Source organism: Conger conger, chromosome 11, assembly GCF_963514075.1.
Source record: "Conger conger chromosome 11, fConCon1.1, whole genome shotgun sequence".
Classification (NCBI taxonomy): domain Eukaryota; kingdom Metazoa; phylum Chordata; class Actinopteri; order Anguilliformes; family Congridae; genus Conger; species Conger conger.
The window spans coordinates 48916538-48937582 of NC_083770.1; the positions used below are offsets into that span (position 1 = coordinate 48916538).

Below are 21045 nucleotides of genomic sequence, written 5' to 3' on the forward strand. Positions count from 1 at the left end.
GCTTCATGTTCATGTAATGAATCCTAATTCCCCCAGCTCAACTCAATGAGTGTGTGACAACTCACTGACTGACAGACACTTTTTCAATACAATTTTGGTTAATGAAACATTCAGGTTGAAAGTAACATATGAGCATGATCTCATCGCTAACCATTATACTCTCTTTTCCCCCCCTCTCTCTCCCTCTCATCTCTCATCTCACTCTCTCCCCTTCTCTCTCTCTCTCTCTCGTCTCTCTCACTCTCTCTCTCATCTCTCTCTCCACTCTCCCTCTCTCTCTCTCATCTCAACCCCATCTCTCTCTCTCTCCCTCTCTCTCTCTCTCTCCTCTCCCTCTCTCTCTCCCCCTCTCCTCTCTCCTCTCTCCTTCTCTCCCTCTCTCCTCTCTCTCCCTCTCTCCTCTCTTCTCTCTCTCCCCTCTCTCTCTCTCTCTCTCTCTCCCTCTCTCCCTCTCCCCCTCTCCTCTCCCCCTCCCTCTCTCTCTCTCCCTCTCCCTCTCTCTCTCTCCTCTCTCTCTCTCTCTCCCTTCTCTCCTACTCTCTCCCCCCCTCTCCTCCCTCTCTCTCTCCCTCTCTCTTCTCTCTCTCTCTCTCTCCCTCTCTCTCTCTCTCCCCTCTCTCTCTCCCCCCTCTCTCTCTCTCCCTCTCTCTCTCCCCTCTCCCTCTCCTTCTCTCCCCCCCTCTCTCCCCTCTCTCTCTCTCCGCAGGCCTTTATGATAAGTGTTTCTACGCCTCCAGTGAGCGAGGCTGGCTGCTGGGCATCAGGGCCGTGAGTGAGCAGGGCAACCGGGACCCGCGCTTCTTCTTCTCCCTCAAGACCGACCGCGCCCACAAGGTCACCTCCATCGCCGCCAACGCGCGCTACCTGCCCAACCAGTGGTCGCACCTGGCCGTCACGTACGACGGGCAGTACATGAAGCTCTTCGTGAACGGCGCCCAGGTGGCCGTCAGCCGCGAGCAGTCGGGCGAGGTCTTCAGCCACCTCACCAAGAAGTGCAAGGTGCTGATGATCGGCGGGAACGCGCTCAACCACAACTACCGGGGCTCGGTGGAGCTGCTGACGCTGTGGCGCCGGGCGCGGTCCCAGCAGGAGATCATGCGGGGCATGCGGGGCCACCGCCACGGCCAGCCGGACGACCTCTCCCAGCTGGTCATCCACGAGGGCTTCCACAACGCCTCGCGCAAGTGGCTGACGGTGAAGGACGGCAGCTTCCCCCGGGCGGAGGACCGGGGGCGGGCGGGGCCGGGCGACACGGGCCACGCCCTGGACACCCTGCTGGAGCCGCCGCCCTGCGGGCAGACGGTCTGCGACAACGTGGAGGTGATCAGCAGCTACAACCGCTTCTGGGCCTTCCGCAGGCCCAAGGCGGTGCGCTACCGCGTGGTGAACGTGCACGACGACGCCCGCCTGAAGCCCACGGTCACCGAGCACCAGATCCAGCTGCAGCACCAGCACCTGAACGACGCCTTCCGCGTCTACAACATCACCTGGGAGCTCAGCGTGCACAACGTCTACAACTCGTCCCTGAGGAACCGCCTGGTGCTGGCCAACTGCGACATCAGCAAGGTGGGCGACGAGGAGTGCGACCCCGAGTGCAACCACACGCTCACCGGCTTCGACGCCGGCTACTGCAAGAAGCTGAAGACCTACTGCCCCGAGGGCAAGCAGGGCAACGGGGTCTGCGACCCGGAGTGCAACTGGGACAACTACTACTACGACAAGGGGGACTGCTGCAACCCCAACATCACTGACGTCACCAAGACCTGCTTCAACCCCTCCTCCCCTCTCAGGTAGAGTCCTTAGCCGCCGCGCTCCTCTTAAGCCTCCTGTGTGCGCTTGCATATTTATGCGTTGCGATTGGGGGGCTTTTCTATTCCTGGGCCCGCGACAGATGGTGTGGCAGAAGTGCATAATTGCGCGCCGGCTCAAGTAAACTGATGTGGAAAGAGGGAGAGAAAAAAAAAAGAAAAAAGGCAAAACAGAAGGATGGGTTCGGCTCAGTGAGTCACCGATACCTCCTGATGGGGGGTGGGGGGTGGGGGAGGGAGTGGAGGGGGGTGGGGGGTGGGGGAGGGAGTGGAGGGGCGTGGGTGTTGGTGATCACCATCGACAAGGGCGATGACGACATCGCTTATCTCTGAGGCGTTTTCACAGCACCTTTCCAGGACAGACCAACTGCCGAAATGCGCACCTTTCATCTGCCTGACGGCGGCCTGTAGCGTAGTGGTTAGGGTACATGACCCTGTAGCGTAGTGGCTAAGGTACATGACCCTGTAGCGTAGTGGCTAAGGTACATGACCCTGTAGCGTAGTGGCTAAGGTACATGACTGGGACCTGCAAGGTCGGGGGTTCGAATCCCGGTGTAGCCACAATAAGATCCGCACAGCCGTTGGGCTCTTGAGCAAGGCCCTTAACCCTGCATTGCTCCAGGGGAGGATTGTCTCCTGCTTAGTACAATCAACTTGTACAGTCACCTTGGATAAAAGCGTCAGCCAAATGGCATGTAATCTAAAGGCGGAAGACAGTTTCTCATTGTTGTTGGAATGCGTAACATTTGGCGCCTGTGTTAGGGTATTCTCTTCGCTCTAACTCTAAAGTCTAGTTTTCCTTCTGCATGTCCGGCGCTTTGAAGTTCTATCAGCGTCATCATTGGGGGCTCTTATTTTTCCCCACGGCAGCCTTAAGCCTTTTGTTTTGCATTCTTCCTCCATGTTTGTAAATGAGAAATGGAGTACGCTCACGCTCGCCGGAATTCCGGGTCCCAAAATGTCCCAGTCATGTTCGGCAATGGGTTCTACGTCCAGCAGATATAGGACCAAACCTCTCTTTCAGCTGAATTTCATTTTATGTTTTTTTGGATCAACCAATGTGTGTGCAGAATCTCAACTGAAGTGTGATGATGAGATCTTGACTTGCTGAAACACGGCAAGTCCTTGTGGTGGATCTGAGATCCATGATGAATCCCAGAGCTCCTCACCAGTGGAGCTGAGCTTCAAAGATGGGATGACTCAGTCTTCTTGGCCTTTGGGGTCCGGGCCTTCTGGATAACAGCTTCACTTTGCCTTATGTTCAATACCCAACAGAACCTCTCAAACGGCTCTCTTGGTACCGTAGCTTCAGGACGGTGGGGATGGGCTCTATCGTTTCCCTTTTTCAGAATTACTGAACGTAGCACGAAGGTAGCACGATGGGGAGCGGAGCCAAAATGGCGACCGTGTCCTCTCCGATGGCGATTACGGCTCGGAAGCGGGGCTTCTGACGCCATTACCGAGTTGAGGAAGCAGCTTCCGTGAGTGCCGTTCAGGAAGGGGGGGAAGGGGCGAGTTCCCTCGGCCTAGAAGTGTTTTGGTGTTGGATGGTGCAAGGTATGCCGGCTCTGGAAGGCGGGGGCGGGGGCGGGGGCGGGGGCGGGGGCGGGGGCGTTCCCCTCCCGTGAGATAGAGGCTTTCGCAGCGTTTGCTCCCGCCGCACACCTCTTTAAATACTGAACGTTTCTGACAGGCCGCTGCAATCTGGGATCCAGATGGTCACTGCTGAAATATATACCGCACTCCGCCAGGCGGCCCGCTCAAGGCCACAGGGTCCGTCCCGACTGTCGGTTTGGAACCGGCTATCAGAACCAGCGACCACATTAAAGATCACAGACGTGGCAGCCTGTTTCTTTTTTGTTTTGTTTTTTTGTTGTTTTTTTTTTTTTTTGGGTCGAGGGAACGCTGGGACAGAGCGCTCGCATTGTTGACCCCGTGTATCTAAAAGAAAGAAAAGTGCGCAGACCACCATTGCCCTCGTGATGAGTGGAATCTTTTGTGCTCGCTTAATGCCATTTTGACCAAATAGGATCCTGAATGTTATTAGGGTGGTTGACAGTGGTGTGCATTACAGTTTAGGCTGAATGTGTTGGGCTTCTGTGAGGCTGGTTATGCTGTAAACTAAGGTGTGTACGTCCCACTCCAGCGAGTTACTGAGCTTCGATCCTCGATCTCTGCACTTGAGTGTATTTGCACTCTTAAGTGTCTGTGGATAAGATGATAAAGTACAGGGAGAAATAGTTGTGTGAATGTTGTGGCTGTATTCCCCAGGAAGCCTGGTTTGCAATGACCCAAAGAAATGGATGACAATAACAACAGCTGGATGGCTGACGTTTAATATCCCACAATGCATCAACATGGTCTTATTGGCTGGCTCATTAACCGACATTAACACAGAAAGCTCCCTGCTGACAGGGACACGGTGGTCATGACTGGTCAGTAGTGAAGTATGGAGGTCACAAAATATTTTTCCAGCGTGGTTTATACTGTAGTACAGTGCGTTTCAGTGTCACCTGGACACCTTGACTTAGTTTATTTCGATAATCCTGTTGAGATGATATGATGAGAGGTGGAGTTGTGATTCCTTTCATATTTGGGCCTGCGAAATCCAATTAGGAGACGTATTCAGATCCAGTATGAGTCTGGGTGTAGGGTCTGGACCTCCGAGTGTTGGACACAGGCTATTGAATGTTGCAACAGATTACAGCATTTTAAACACTTTCCCTGTAACAAAACATCTGCTCAACATTTTTCTGGAATGTGGCTAAAGAAACAGATGGCAGTAAGCAACCATCAAAAACTGCCTCACACATTTTTTTGATTGAAGATTTATTTTGTTTATTTTACAAACAAGGGCTTTGTGGCAACACAGTTTTTAGAGCTCCAGATTTGTTTATTTATTTATTGGTTTTACCATGGTTTAACAGCTAAGGTTTCCCGAAGTAACTCCGGGTATGTGATGCATTTTTGTCAGCTTGCGAATGTATGATTTATGGCACATGTCTGAGATGGGCGCACTGCTGAGGGAAATGGGCCCTGAAAGAAATTAGCCACTCTCGTAGTATGGGAGCAACAGTACCAGCCACAGAAAGCGGTGCCTGACCTTGCATGGTGTCGGGGCTAGTTTATTATTTTATTCTAATAGCCCTTTCTGCTGGCTCATGAACCCAGATTTGATATAGTGATAAAAAAATAATAATTGCACTTATGATGACTGCTTTTTTGTTTAGAACAGCCCTTCATGCGTATTTTACAAGTTATGGATTTGATGCTTTTAACCTGTGGAAGAACCTATGCACTTGTTAGTCGCTTTGGATTAAAAGCGTCTGCCAAATGACTAAAATGTAGAAATGTCAATAGTGACCATTGTTTTTTAACCTCACATTTGTCACACTGGGGTTTGTGTGACCCGGCTTCCTCTTGTGTAATGCACCACTCTATAAAGTTCTGTAGATGCACAAGCTTGGTATGCATTCCTTACGCAACCTTTTCACCTAACTCAGGAAACCCCCTTTTTACGGTACCCCTTTAATCGCACTTAGAATCACAACAAATAACATTCTGTGAGTTCTCTACGGAAAGGACCGGCTGCTTGTTTTCTGTACTCTTTGACTGCTTCGCTTCCCAGTGCAAATGAGTTTTTATTAGTTTTATGGAAATGAGTTCCTGACTACAGAAGATCGTAGTTTTCAAGGCGTGGTGGGTCCAACGTGTAACACAAGCGCAGGAAAACAAAAGTGAAAACGCGATCTTGTTCCACAGTTTTTGACCCTGGCTCTAATTCGGGCTCCCTCTGGCAGGAAACAGGTTGTAAATGTCTCAGTACTTACAGCTGATTGCAGGATCTCTGTCCCGTCCCATCAGGGGATGTTATTCTGCTGTCTCATCCCCAGCTTCTGTCCCTGGGTTGGGTTTCTCATCATCCCTGGACCACTGCCAATATTGTTCGCAGATTAATCATCAACGCAGGTTAAGTGGTATATGCAGTGGCTTCAGGAAGTATTCAGAGCCCTTCCCGTTTTGCAGCCTTTAGTCTGTTGTAGATTTAATTTTAAATGGATAAAATTTGCTATGAAAAAAAAAAACATTCATGGGAAATGTATTAATCAAAAACTGTAATCTCTCATGTACGTATAAGTACTCAGACCCTTTGCTGTGGTGCTCCGAATTGCATCCTGTTTAAGTATCCTTGAGATATGTCTAGAACTCGATTGGAGTCCACCTGTGCCAAACTGAATTGATTGGACATTTGGAGAGGCACACACCTGTGTACATAAGGTCCAACAATTCACACTGCATGTCAGGATGAAAAGTAAACCATTTAGCCCGAGGAACTCTCTGTAGACCTCCACGATAAAATTGTGGCAAGACATAGATCAGGGCAAGGGTATGAAACCATTTCTAAAGTTTGGAACCACCAGGATTCTTCCTAGAGTTGGTCCATTTTTACACTTTGGGCAGAACACCAAGCATTATGGCTAATACCATCCCTACGGTGAAGCATGGCGGTGGCAGCATCATGCTATCGGGGTGCTTCTCAGTGGCAGGGACAGGGAGCCTGGTCAGAATTGAGGGAACAAACACAGAGAGGTCCTTGAAGAAGACCGGCTCCAGAGTGCACACGACCTCAGACTGGGGTGACGGTTCACCTTTCAGCACGACAATGACCCGAAGCATACAGCCAAGTCTACGCTGGAGTGGCTTCAGAACAAGTCTCTAGCTGTCCTTGAGTGGCTCTACCAAAGCCCAGAGTTAAACCCACAGAACATCTGTGGTGCGCGTCTGTATTACTTTATGTCCTTTACTTTTTGTCCTTAATATACATTTCTTGGTCAGGGCTTACTGTGTGCTTTAGTTGTTGAAGTCGGGAAGTAAATGTGACTACTTTTCCTTTCCTTAAAACTTCTGCAGCCTAGCTTGGGGGAGGAGGATCAAGGGGCGCATTGGACCCGGTTTGAATGGGCCGAACATTGCGGGGGACAGATGAGGCTTTTTCAGATATTGGGGGGGGGGGGATTTCCCGGGTGCACCTATGTGATCTCCTGAAAGTGACTTTGACTGTGGAATGATCTTTGGTGCCAGACGGGGTTTAAGTATCTCAGAAACTGCTGATGTCCTGGGATTTTCCACACACAACTGTCTCTACGGTTTTACAGAGAATGAGCGAGTGAGCAACAGTTCTGGGGGTAGAAGTGCCTTGTTCATGAGAGGTCAGAGGAGAACGGTTCGAGCTGACAGGAATGTCTTCATGGCTAGTCAACCCACCTTTTGATAACTACGTTCAGCCGGAAAACGTGCCATATCACACAGTGCACTATCACAAAGTGCACTATCACAAGCTGGTTCCACCTTCATGGCAAAGAGTTTGGCGTGTCTGGTATTCACGGTCACTGGATCTCAATGCAATAGAGCACTGTTGGAATGCGGTAGAATGGGAAATTTGCAGGATGAATGTGCAGTTGACAAATCTGCAGCAACTAGTCGATGCTATCTTATCAACATGGACCATAATCCCTAAGGAATGTTTTCAGCACCTTATACAGTCCATGGCACAAAAACTTCCGGCTGTTCTGAGGAAAAAGAAGGGTCGTACTAAATACTACAAAGTACCTAATAAAGTGGTCACTGACTGTAGATAAGTGATCTAATTAAGCTCTATTGTAATTTTATCACAGTTAGGGGGCGTTGTTCAGCCCGACGTTCGAAACCATCGTAGCTGTGATAAAATTACAGTTATACCGTGTCCTGGAGTGATTTATTGCTTTTATAAAATGGCTACCAAATATAATAATATAGATATTACAGACACAAACCAAATTAAAGCATTTTTATTACAATGTCATCACAAAAATAATTTACAGCTGTTCCGTGGAGCTAGCAGATAGTACCAGGCTGTTGCTATGAGTAAACTCTAACACTGTTCTGTCCCGCAAACAGGTAACCAAGGTAGTAAGCCGTGGAGTGATAATTGAAATAGAACTGTAAACAAGTCGGAGCAGTGGTATATCATTAGTTTATCACTACTATTAACCAATCAGATCATTTTATAATAGCAATTATAACACTCCACCTTAAGAAATGAAGAGAAAGATGGAGGGAGAGAGAGAGAGAGAGAGGCAGAAATATGTGTGTCAGTTGGAAAGATAAGCTCTCCAACTGCTTGCTTATTTTGGTTTGATTATGGTATGTCTGGAGTGCATCGCCGTGGGCAACACAACACGCTTTATTTTACATTCCTTGTTGATTGTGGAATTCTGCACAAACAATGAGCCTCGCTAGGCCCCGGAACAATGGACACGAGAGACGGCGCTTGTTCCGTTGGCCCGGGAGACTGTTGCCGGTTATTGCGCCAAGGAATCCGGGACATCGGTGCCATTGATATTTCGGGGCGCGCTCTGTGTGAGGGAACATCACTGTCCTGCAGTGGTTCACAACGGCTCTGTGTCTGTTCTCCGCAGGAGCGGAGGGGGTGTCGCCTTACCAGAAACCGCTGCGCTGTCATATTTTCCATATGGCCTGGTCAGATTGTCGGTCGGCTTCTGCCAATCTTACGGATCGGCGAACTCCGGGGCGAAGCCGCAGTGGGCCAGGTGCCCCTGCACCCCTGCTTAATCAAAAGTAAACACTGAAATGTAGGCTTGATCATTGCCATTCATTAATGGGCTATCACACCGGGAGTATTTTCAGTTCAAGATACTTAAGATACTTTTATGTTGGTAATGATAATGCTGAGTGTGTTATGTTTTGACGACTCTGATTGGTCCTTAAGGTGAAAGTGAGGCCTGATGGGGAGAAGATGGTGGGACGTGCTGGGATTGAAAGCGGAGTAGCGTAGTCCCTGATCGCGAGTGTCCTTTTTACAGTATTTTGACTGAATGGAAGTTGTTAGTTGTTTTAATTCATTTCGTCTGATGACGTCAAGTCACAGAACTTGTAGAGAAACCATGGTCCCCTGACAGGATGTTTCTCAATGTGTGGATCTGTTACTGTACATGGCCCTCACAAACAAGTACAAGGCCCTCACACATCTCGTTTTGTCATCTTAATGATCAACTGACACTTATTTTGTGTGGGAGAAACTACAGGGACAGTGAAACTGCAACACAGTAGATTGGAGTGAAAATGGGGTTCATCACACCAGACCCGGGTCAAATGCGTAATTGTTTTGGATTCGAGTACTTTTCTGCACTCAATTGACCTCGCCTGGTGAAATTACACCAGACAAGCTCAGTGAGGCATTTGGCCCAGGTCTGATGGCTGCACACGCAGGCTCTATGCTGAATCCGCGTGCCCACAGCTGTGGGGGAGGGGAACGAGCTGGTGTCGATCGACGATCTGCTCACCTCAGCCATCCGCGTGGGGTCCTTGCACATCTTTGTTGTGTTGTGACGTATTGTGGCATGTCACATTTTGATTGTTGTAGACTAGTGAGCAGGCACTAAAACTATTAAAACCAATGGTCCAACACACCAGACGAGGTCAGTATAGTATTTGAGTGCAAAAACGATGATGTATTTGACCCCAGGTCTGATGGCTGCTCGGGCCTGTTCTGACGTATCGTGACGGGTCACACTTTGATCGGCGTGGACTAGTGATCGGGCCCTGAAAGTACACTCCTGGCCGGCGCTGAATGAAACACGGAGCTGGCCCTGAAAGCAAGAGCTCAGCGTGAGGTATATATTCATAAATGTACAGACTGGACCATTCGTGTTTGTATTAGTATAATGCACACATCTATTTGTGTTGGGCGTTACAGAGTCCCTGGAGACCATACGTGCGTATGCTTCAATAATAAAATAAAAAAAACACAATAAAAATAAATGGTTGCATGTACATTGTTGAAACTTTGCTGAGATCTCAAGGCATCATTATATTTTACGGCAGTTTTACTCTTAAGTAGTTAATGGCAAGAACAGCTAAGTTCTGAGTACATCATTGAAAGGTTCGCAGCACGTGAGGGGTCGCAATAAAAGCATTATGTGGAAGGACCCCGAGCAGATCGTAGAGCTGAGCCCATCGCAGACGGACACTGGTCCACGGCGAAGCAGCCCCGCTCTCTCCCGGGCCCCCTGTCCCCGCCCCTCGCTCTGTAAGCCAATGGGACAGGGTCTTTCTCTGTCTTTGCCTGGATTTCCTACAAGGGCTCTCGAGCGTGGGCACTTTGCAGCCTCGGGTATAGACCCAAGCCCCCTCAGCCCGTAGACCCAGGGACTTTAATGGATCTGCCTAGAAGAGCAAAGACCGTTCTCCAAGTGGCTCGACAGCCACGGGACGAGGTCACCGGTGCCCTTCCAGATGCACCCCAGCCTGGCTTTTCACACGTCGTTTGAGACGCAGTAAATTGACTCTGATTTTTAGATTTTTTTTTTTGTTCAGTTTTGTTCAGTTCAAACCCACTCAGGCCTGTAAGGGGGGAGGTACCACAGGTGAAAAGGAGTGATTTTGGCTAGATAGATACATTTATTATATACAGGTATTTATTAGACTTTTACTGCTGTAGCCTATCTGCTTAGAGTTTTGATGTGTTGTGTGTTCAGAGATGCTCTTCTGCATACCATTGTTGTAATGTGTGGTTATTTGCATTGCTGTCACCTTCCTGCCAGCTTTGACCAGTCTGGCCTTTCTCCTCTGACCTCTCTCATTAACTGCTGCTCACTGGATTCTTTTTTTGTTTTGCACCGTTCTTTGTGCGTGAAAATCCCAGGAGATCCAGCAGTCTCTGAGATACTCAAACCACCCTGTCGGCCACCAACAATCATTCCACGATCAAAGTCACTTAGAACACATTTTTTCCCTATTCTGATGGTTGACGTGAACATTACCTGGAGCTCCTGACCTGTACCTACATGATTGAATGCATTGCACTGCTGCACACAATCGGCTGATTTGGTAACTGCATGAATAAGTGTTGGCCTCACTGACGGCCATGGTGTCACTCAGGCAAACTCACTCAGTCCCATCAGCACTGTGCTCTCACTCAGTCCCATCAGCTCTCACTCAGTCCCATCAGCACTGTGCTCTCACTCAGTCCCATCAGCTCTCACTCCGTCCCATCAGCTCTCACTCCGTCCCATCAGCTCTCACTCAGTCCCATCAGCACTCTCACTCAGTCCCATCAGCTCTCACTCAGTCCCATCAGCTCTCACTCAGTCCCATCAGCACTCACTCAGTCCCACCAGCTCTCACTCAGTCCCACCAGCTCTCACTCAGTCCCATCAGCACTCACTCAGTCCCACCAGCTCTCACTCAGTCCCATCAGCTCTCACTCAGTCCCATCAGCACTGTGCTCTCACTCAGTCCCATCAGCACTGTGCTCTTGGTCCGTTTACCTCGGTCACTCGGAACTTTTTGGGATCTTCACAGATCCGCCCGCCGGCCCGTCCCGTGATTTATGGCGCCGGCTCTGGGGCTCCGGACGCCGCCGAGAGAACGTGGCGGCCGCGGCCGCTGTGAACACGTCACGGCGGGGTCCAGTACGTCACGGCGGGGTCCAGTACGTCACGGCGGGGTCCAGTACGTCACGGCGGGGTCCAGTACGTCACCCGCGGGGTCCAGTACGTCACGGCGGGGTCCAGTACGTCACGGCGGGGTCCAGTACGTCACGGGGGGGTCCAGTACGTCACGGCGGGGTCCAGTACGTCACCCGCGGGGTCCAGTACGTCACGGCGGGGTCCAGTACGTCACGGCGGGGTCCAGTACGTCACGGGGGGGTCCAGTACGTCACGCGGGGTCCAGTACGTCACGGCGGGGTCCAGTACGTCACGGGGGGGTCCAGTACGTCACGGCGGGGTCCAGTACGTCACGGCGGGGTCCAGTACGTCACGGGGGGGTCCAGTACGTCACGGCGGGGTCCAGTACGTCACCGCGGGGTCCAGTACGTCACGGCGGGGTCCAGTACGTCACGGCGGGGTCCAGTACGTCACGGCGGGGTCCAGTACGTCACGGCGGGGTCCAGTACGTCACCCGCGGGGTCCAGTACGTCACGGGGGGGTCCAGTACGTCACCCGCGGGGTCCAGTACGTCACGGGGGGGTCCAGTACGTCACGGGGGGGTCCAGTACGTCACGGCGGGGTCCAGTACGTCACGCGGGCCGCATTCGCTCACCAAACGCGCCGCGGCCCCAGCGAAGGGGAACTCACGTTCCCCCTCCGTTCCCCTCTTTCCCTACCTCCCCCCTCCTCCCTCCAGCCCCCCCCCCCCCCCCCCCGCGCGCTCCAGCACCCAGGTCCAGCGTTTAGCTCCGGGAGACTCCTGCAGGAAACAGCGGAGCGCTGTGCAGGACCGCGGGATGAATGATGGCTTTCATGACTCCGGCGGTCGGCGGGCTGGTGACAGGCCCTCCGATTTATGGAGCGGCGGCCCGGCGGGCGAGCTCCACCGCAGCGGTGGGCCGGACGTCTGCAGCGCGGCTTTTACGGGTTCACATCAATAACGCGCGGGTGCAAACGGACCGGGCTGTAATCACGCATTTAATGCGCGTTAACACGCCGGTTTGGCCCGCCCGTGCCGAACTGACTCCCAGTGACGTCTGCGTTTAGTCGTATTCGTATACATGGTTTTTTTTTTTTCGCTCAGGCACCCCTGCTTTAAAAGCGCAGGACCGATCTGAATGGAAAATTCTGCTTCTCTCCTGTGGCTCATCTGGTGTGAGAATGTGGGACAAGGCCTCAAGCCCAGTTTTGGGCTGCGCCCGCGGCGGGCGGGCCGCGGGACGGGGGTCCTGAGAGGGGGGGAGCGAGGGCGGGCCGCGGGACGGGGGTCCTGAGAGGGGGGGAGCGAGGGCGGGCCTGGGGCGGCACCCTGACAGAACATCAGGGCGCTGGCACACCGATTACTCGTGCTTCTTCGGAGCACCTCGTAACCAGATTACCTGTGAGCAAACACGTTTGCACATATGGTTGCAAGCACACACACACACAGACACGCATACACACACACAGACACACACACACACAGACACACAGACACGCATACACACACACACACAGACAGACACACAGACACACACACACACACACAAAATAGACCGTATGTGCAAGACACCCATATAAATACTTGCATATTTTGGCGGGCGGTTTTCATAGTCGGCCGGCGTGCACATCTGATTCATGTTGTGTTTCTGTAAGTGAGCCAGTGGATTAGACTTAATTGAACTCAGATTAGGTGGCTTTGACCTACAGTAGTGGAGCTTTTATTAAAGCGGGCCCCGCTTTTTGACTTTTCTAAACCATCTGACCCTTTTTTCCCCCCTCTGCACAGGCCAAAGTCCAGCCAAATATTTTCATAGGAAATAATGAAATTCCTGAAATTATTAAGAGGGAAACCTTATATCATGTGTTCTTCTGGAGTCCATCCCCAGAGTGAGATTCCCAGCTTCCACCGGCTGACCTCTGCAGTCCTTTGATAACGCCCCTCTCCTTCCCCGCGCAGGTCCATTGACCAAACAAATCTACACTGGAGCATTGGACACATCCTGCCTGGTCCACCTTGGGGGGTATTTTCATTTCACTTTGGTTTGGTTGCAGAACCATGCATATATACATAGTGCCCCCATTTCATGGCAGCACAATATTTGGAGTGTTTTAATGTTCTGTGTAGTGTTCCTTGTTGCTTTAGCTGTGTGTCGGGGATCATTGTCCTGCTGTGGGATGAATTTCCATCCAATGAGTTTGGAGGCATTTACTTGAACCTGAGCACATAAACTTCTGTGCACATCAGAATTAATTCAGCTATGTCACCAATGAGCCAGTGGCTGTAGCAGCCATGCTCCACAGCTGGGAGGGTGGGGGGGGGGATTCTTTGGATCTTGTGCAGTTCTCTTTGGCCCCCAAACTTTGCTCTTGCCATCACTCTGATACAACTCATCCATCCACCATAACTTTTTACAGAACTCTGCCGGTGCTTATTAGCTAAAATGTATTCTGGCCATCCTGGGTTTTTGTGGGACAGTTTGCATCATGCAGTACAGCCCCTGTCGTTCTGTTTGTGAAGTCTTCTGCAGACAGTAGTCACTGATATATCCACATCTGGGTGTCACATCTCCTCAAGGTGTTGTGTTTCTGATCTGTCAGACTGGTGTTTTTCTTCATTGTGGTGAGAATTCTTTGGTCATCAGCTGTAGAGGTCTTGGCCTACCAGCCCCACTGCAATTGTTGAGCTCACCAGAGCTCTTTTTACATTACATTACATTATTGGCATTTGGCAGACGCTCTTATCCAGAGCGACGTACAGTTGATTAGACTAAGCAGGAGACAATCCTCCCCTGGAGCAATGCAGGCTTAAGGGCCTTGCTCAAGGGCCCAACGGCTGTGCGGATCTTATTGTGGCTACACCGGGATTCGACCGCCGACCTTGTGTGTCCCAGTCGTGCACCTTAACCACTACGCTACAGGCCGCCCTTTTTCCTCTCAATAATGTTCCATGCAGTTTATTTTGGTAAGCATAGAGCTAGGTTATGTCTCTGACTGCATTTATTTATTCGTCCTCATACTTGCATTGTTGGCTTTCATTGGTGTGCAAATCTGGTCCTCATGTTGACAAATGGCAATAACAGACTCAGTCTAGAATCAAAACTAGACCCTGAAAGCTCTCTTCAGCCAGTACTAAGGAAGCAATTTGTCCCATATATTATGGTACTTTGAAATGCTGTATGAAAATAATAATTCGTTTAGCTGATGCTTTCATCCAAAGCGGCTTACAGTTGATTCGACTAAGCAGCAGACAATCTTCCCTCGGTTAAGGGCCTTGCGCAAGTGCCCAACAGCTGTGTGGATCTTACCACTAACCATCCGGGTCCCAGTCATGTATTTTAGCGACGAGGCTACAGTCTGTCCCCTTTAACAATAGCTGAGAATGTGCTCTTGAACCCGCATGTCAATTGTTTCATCACAATTTAATTTGCAGAGAACAGAGCCAAATCATGGAAAAAAAGCCTGTGTCCCGAACTCAGTGTGCCTGTAGTTGGGGAAAAAAGTAATCCGTCAGTGCCTCAGACTGACACCTACGGCACAAACAGCCGAGATCCTGGCGGCTACTCTTCCAGTGCCGTGACACTTTTTCCTGCGTCCCGACCTTTCGCAGAATCTGCAGTGTAATGAGGCTGAAAACAACGAGAACACGAAGCAGGTTCATCAGAGAGAGGGGCCGTGCGTGCAGAATGGGCGTGTGGTTGTGGATGGATGCAGAAAGAACGGAGCGCTTTGGGGCACGGTCCCCGCACCGGTCGTCTCTCCCTGACCCGGTCCTGCAGCTGCGGTGGGCTGTAACGCGATCACCGCGTCTAATCACCGATTTTACACTTTGTAGTGTCACTAAGACCTCGCGCCACTGTTACACGTGCATGCCCACATACGCGTGCCTGTGCGCATGCATGCGCGCACACACACACACACACACACACACACCTACTCCAGGAAGTGTGATGACACTAGATTCATTTTAATTAATTACATATGGCTGCCTGTTTGCATTTCCTTTTGTCTCTCTTGTGCATTGTTGACAATGTATTATTTATTACTGCACACAGATGTCGGTACACACCCGCACATGAATGTCTTGCGTGCCTGCTGAAGTGTCTTGGCCGCATTTAGTTGATGATGGACTTCCACTGCGGTTGGGGGCTCGGTTGTTTTCTTGGAGGACGGTTGTGTACGTGTTATCTCTCTTTGTGGGATCCCTCCGATCGGGATTAACGGTAACGTTCGGTTCACGCTCCACGTCTAAGCAGGATGGAGGGATAAGCCCAGCTTTCTGCAGGGAGGGCCTTTCCCCTCTCCTTTCCCAGCGCGGTTTTTACAGCGCGTGAAGAAGCACTGTTTTCATACGCTGTCCGCCCAGATCCGATAGTGCGGCCGGAGCCACAGCCAGGCCGACGAGCCGTTCCTCCCACAGATGGGAGCGGTGAGCTGGCTAGCAGATGTGGCTTCAAAGCGCGGGAGTGGGGTCGGAGGTGTTCTGGGGGGGTGGGGCCCAAGGTTAGGAGTATTGGGCCTGTCAGTTTGGCAGGGGGGTTGGGCAGGTTTTTTTTTTTTTTTTGTTCCTGAGATTTTTTCTGGAAGGGGGCGGCGGTGGGGCAGAGAGGGAGGGAGGAGGAGGGGTTAAACGGATTTGAGAAGGGGGCCTCCAGCCAGGTTGGGAGTAGTCTCTTTCAGGGTCCTCCAGAGGCTCACATAAAGGACTGAAAGAAGACGAAGAAACGAAGGATATTTAAAGCGTAGAAAACGAGCTGAGCGAGTGACAGAGGAGGAATCCCAAACGCACACGGTGTCATGTCCCTGTGGAGGAGTCATCCGGGGCCGTTCCTATTTTAAATAGTAAAAACAAACTATTCATTCTATGCTCAATATTAGAGGGCTATATGTAACAGACTAAAAACTAAAAACTAAAAAAACTAAAACAAAAGCTGATATTGAGCATTGCTATATATGATAGCATAACAGATTTTTGCATACTACTACTACTATTAATAGTAATAATAGTAATAATAATAGCAACGCAATTGTGGGTAATTAATATTAAATCTGAAATGAATTTGTGAGGATGACCTGCATGACAGTTTATAAGCCTGCTTCATAGAAACTCACCACTTGTTCCTCAACAATTCTCTCTTAATGTTCAATCAACATTAACATAAGCGTCACTGATTTGTGAAGAGGGAACCAATTAGTAAACAATTTGCACAATTAGGTTTGCTTCTGGATAAGAATTCAGCTCATTCAAGGCTGTGGCATTTATGTTTCTGTGAAGATCTCTCCAGTATCCCTCTGACTATGTCCACATATGAGTTTGTGGTAAATGCAGATTGTAGAAAACAAATAGGATCCTGGACTTGTGAAATAACCTATATGCAAATAGATTATAGTTCAAAATATTGATAGAAAATGTATTACACAAATTACCGCAAATTACTGTATTTAAAATATGCTAATTATATACATTTTTTTGCAAGGAATACACAAGACTAACAGTTTCTGAGTCTGATCATTTTCCATGTGGAGAAACAGGAAGTGATGTTGAGGCTCCAGTTATGCATCCCTTGTGCCTGCACCAATCACAGGCTGTTTGTCTGATGACCTCACACATTTGACTGTGGGGAGGTTCAGTCTTGTTTTTCTTTGGACACCCAGGGAAAAGCCCCAGTGTTGGTATGAGTGTGTGTGTGCATGCGCGCGCGCGCGTGTGTGTGTGTGCGCGCGCGTGTGTGTGTGCGTGTGTGTGCACGTGTGTGTGTGTATCTGTGCTTGATGCGTACACAGAGGTGTGCCTTTTGAAATAAAGTAATTAGCATGTTAGAGGGGAGGCGATCAGAAAGTACCAGATGACAAGATGCATTCCTAACTAGACAGGGCCAGCGACCTCTGACCCGGGAGGCCCGCCCCCTGAGCGTGGCTCGAGTTTCATTCACAATAAGTCTCCCCTCCCGCCCACTGAGTGACAGGCACCTCCTCTGAGCTGTGAATTTACTGGGTGCTGCTCTGCCCCTGGGAGCCTGCCGGCCGGGGTCCGGGCGGGGAACCCCGGGCCCCCTTTGTTCACTTGTGCCTCAGGCTCGGAGCGGGAAACGGAGACGGTCCAGCTCGTAGCTCCAACTTCTGTAACCCTCACACAGTGACGACGGCTTTTATTCAGAAAACTTTTCGGGCCAAACCCCATTCCCACCTCCAGTCTTTCAATGGGATTCATAAAAAAAAAACATTGTAACTGTGAAAGGTTCTCTTGCTGCCAGTGACACGTTGACTATTCCCCGTTCGACTACTACCGTTCTGGTACCTTCCCGGCGAGCCTTCAGGCTTTCATGAGAGGACCTGTGAAACGGAGGTGCCTCCGCTGTTTCCCTGCGATCTGAGCCATTCCAGATGTCTGGAAAAGGCTGAGGGAGCTCTGCTCGCGATAAATAATCTAAGGTCTTTTGGACAGACCTGACCGGAATTTCTGCTCCCAAGTTTCCAAATAAACAAAAGTGCGCCGTTGACCGGACCTCCTGCTCCCGTTAACGGGATAATAATTTGCAGTAAGCACGGCAACACATTTCAAGCTTTGAAGAGCTCTGAGCCAAGCTGTGTGTGCAGAGCACTCACTAGTGTAGCAGTATCACTGGTGTGTCTTTTATTTCAGAGATTCTAATGTTTTATTTCATAGCATGTTGACACAACACTCTGACATTATGGCTTTAGGGTGTGGCTTGTTTACAACTGATCGGTCTCTCTATATATTGAGATATTTAACCAGTTTTTTTCTTTTACAGTACATATGCGGTCGGTGTATGACTTGTTGGGCTACCTCTGTGCTCTCGTTAGGGATGCAGCGTCAGGGATCGAGCAGTGTGGTTTCTCCTGCACCTGACCTCTGGAGAACGGGACGAGTGAATAAGACACTCGGAGGTCGGCCGTTAATCTTCAACTCTCCCCTTCAGAGCGTATTTGGACGTGAAGGAGCTGAAGGAGATCCTGAACCTCGACGGCACCATGCACCTCAACATCTTCTTCGCCAACTCGTCCGACGAGGACCTGGCGGGAGTGGCGACCTGGCCGTGGGACAAGGAGGCGCTGACGCACCTGGGTACAGACGCTCACCCTCCACTCTTCAGCCCTTTCCCGTTTGTCCTCAATCAGCTGCGTTTTAACGCCAGAAATAACCGAGCAGGATAAAATAATAAATACAACTCGAGACGTGACTGAAGGGTTTGGGCATTCATGTAAAAAAAACAGGATTTTCTTTCTCTAAATACTTTTATTTGTCCTACAACATCTGCAGTGAGTATGTGAGATTGGTTATTATGAGGCTTTTATCGAAGCCCATAAGCTGAGTGTCTGAGTATACTATATTTCCACGACACTGGCACATGCTAGCTGGAATAGTGCCCATCCCTTCCCTATTGAGCACTGTTCTTGCACACGTTACCCTGTTTAATGACCACACCACGTTACCCTGTTTAATGACCACACCACGTTACCCTGTTTAATGACCACACCACGTTACCCTGTTTAATGACCACACCATGTTACCCTGTTTAATGACCACACCACGTTACCCTGTTTAATGACCACACCACGTTACCCTGTTTAATGACCACACCATGTTACCCTGTTTAATGACCACACCACGTTACCCTGTTTAATGACCACACCACGTTACCCTGTTTAATGACCACACCATGTTACCCTGTTTAATGACCACACCACGTTACCCTGTTTAATGACCACACCACGTTACCCTGTTTAATGACCACACCACGTTACCCTGTTTAATGACCACACCACGTTACCCTGTTTAATGACCACACCATGTTACCCTGTTTAATGACCACACCACTGCTGTCTCACACGTTACCCTGTTTAATGACCACACCACGTTACCCTGTTTAATGACCACACCACGTTACCCTGTTTAATGACCACACCACGTTACCCTGTTTAATGACCACACCACGTTACCCTGTTTAATGACCACACCACGTTACCCTGTTTAATGACCACACCACGTTACCCTGTTTAATGACCACACCACGTTACCCTGTTTAATGACCACACCATGTTACCCTGTTTAATGACCACACCACGTTACCCTGTTTAATGACCACACCACGTTACCCTGTTTAATGACCACACCATGTTACCCTGTTTAATGACCACACCATGTTACCCTGTTTAATGACCACACCACGTTACCCTGTTTAATGACCACACCACGTTACCCTGTTTAATGACCACACCACGTTACCCTGTTTAATGACCACACCACGTTACCCTGTTTAATGACCACACCATGTTACCCTGTTTAATGACCACACCATGTTACCCTGTTTAATGACCACACCACGTTACCCTGTTTAATGACCACACCATGTTACCCTGTTTAATGACCACACCACGTTACCCTGTTTAATGACCACACCATGTTACCCTGTTTAATGACCACACCACGTTACCCTGTTTAATGACCACACCATGTTACCCTGTTTAATGACCACACCACTGCTGTCTCACATGTTACCCTGTTTAATGACCACACCACATTACCCTGTTTAATGACCACACCATGTTACCCTGTTTAATGACCACACCACGTTACCCTGTTTAATGACCACACCACGTTACCCTGTTTAATGACCACACCATGTTACCCTGTTTAATGACCACACCACATTACCCTGTTTAATGACCACACCATGTTACCCTGTTTAATGACCACACCACTGCTGTCTCACACGTTACCCTGTTTAATGACCACACCACGTTACCCTGTTTAATGACCACACCACTGCTGTCTCACACATTACCCTGTTTAATGACAACACCACATTACCCTGTTTAATGACCACACCACTGCTGTCTCACACGTTACCCTGTTTAATGACCACACCATGTTACCCTGTTTAATGACCACACCACATTACCCTGTTTAATGACCACACCACGTTACCCTGTTCAATGACCACACCACATTACCCTGTTTAATGACCACACCATGTTACCCTGTTTAATGACCACACCACGTTACCCTGTTTAATGACCACACCACTGCTGTCTCACACGTTACCCTGTTTAATGACCACACCATGTTACCCTGTTTAATGACCACACCACGTTACCCTGTTTAATGACCACACCATGTTACCCTGTTTAATGACCACACCACGTTACCCTGTTTAATGACCACACCACGTTACCCTGTTGAATGACCACACCACGTTACCCTGTTTAATGACCACACCACACGTTACCCTGTTTAATGACCACACCACGTTACCCTGTTTAATGACCACACCATGTTACCCTGTTTAATGACCACACCACGTTACCCTGTTTAATGACCACACCATGTTACCCTGTTTAATGACCACACCACTGCTGTCTCACATGTTACCCTGTTTAATGACCACACCACATTACCCTGTTTAATGACCACACCATGTTACCCTGTTTAATGACCACACCACGTTACCCTGTTTAATGACCACACCACGTTACCCTGTTTAATGACCACACCATGTTACCCTGTTTAATGACCACACCACATTACCCTGTTTAATGACCACACCACGTTACCCTGTTTAATGACCACACCACATTACCCTGTTTAATGACCACACCACGTTACCCTGTTTAATGACCACACCACATTACCCTGTTTAATGACCACACCACGTTACCCTGTTTAATGACCACACCACGTTACCCTGTTTAATGACCACACCACTGCTGTCTCACGCGTTACCCTGTTTAATGACCACACCACG

The 21045-nt window shown here is 49.7% G+C and overlaps 1 protein-coding gene across 1 annotated transcript in view; it reads left to right on the top strand.

The window, feature by feature from the left end:
- Positions 1–21045, top strand: part of LOC133141018 (pappalysin-1-like) — a 133126-nt gene that overhangs the window by 15658 nt on the left and 96423 nt on the right. Inside the window, exon 3 of the mRNA XM_061261371.1 lies at positions 18220–18365. Within this exon, the coding sequence (XP_061117355.1) occupies positions 18220–18365 (146 nt within the window). The remainder of the gene's footprint in view (positions 1–18219; positions 18366–21045) is intronic.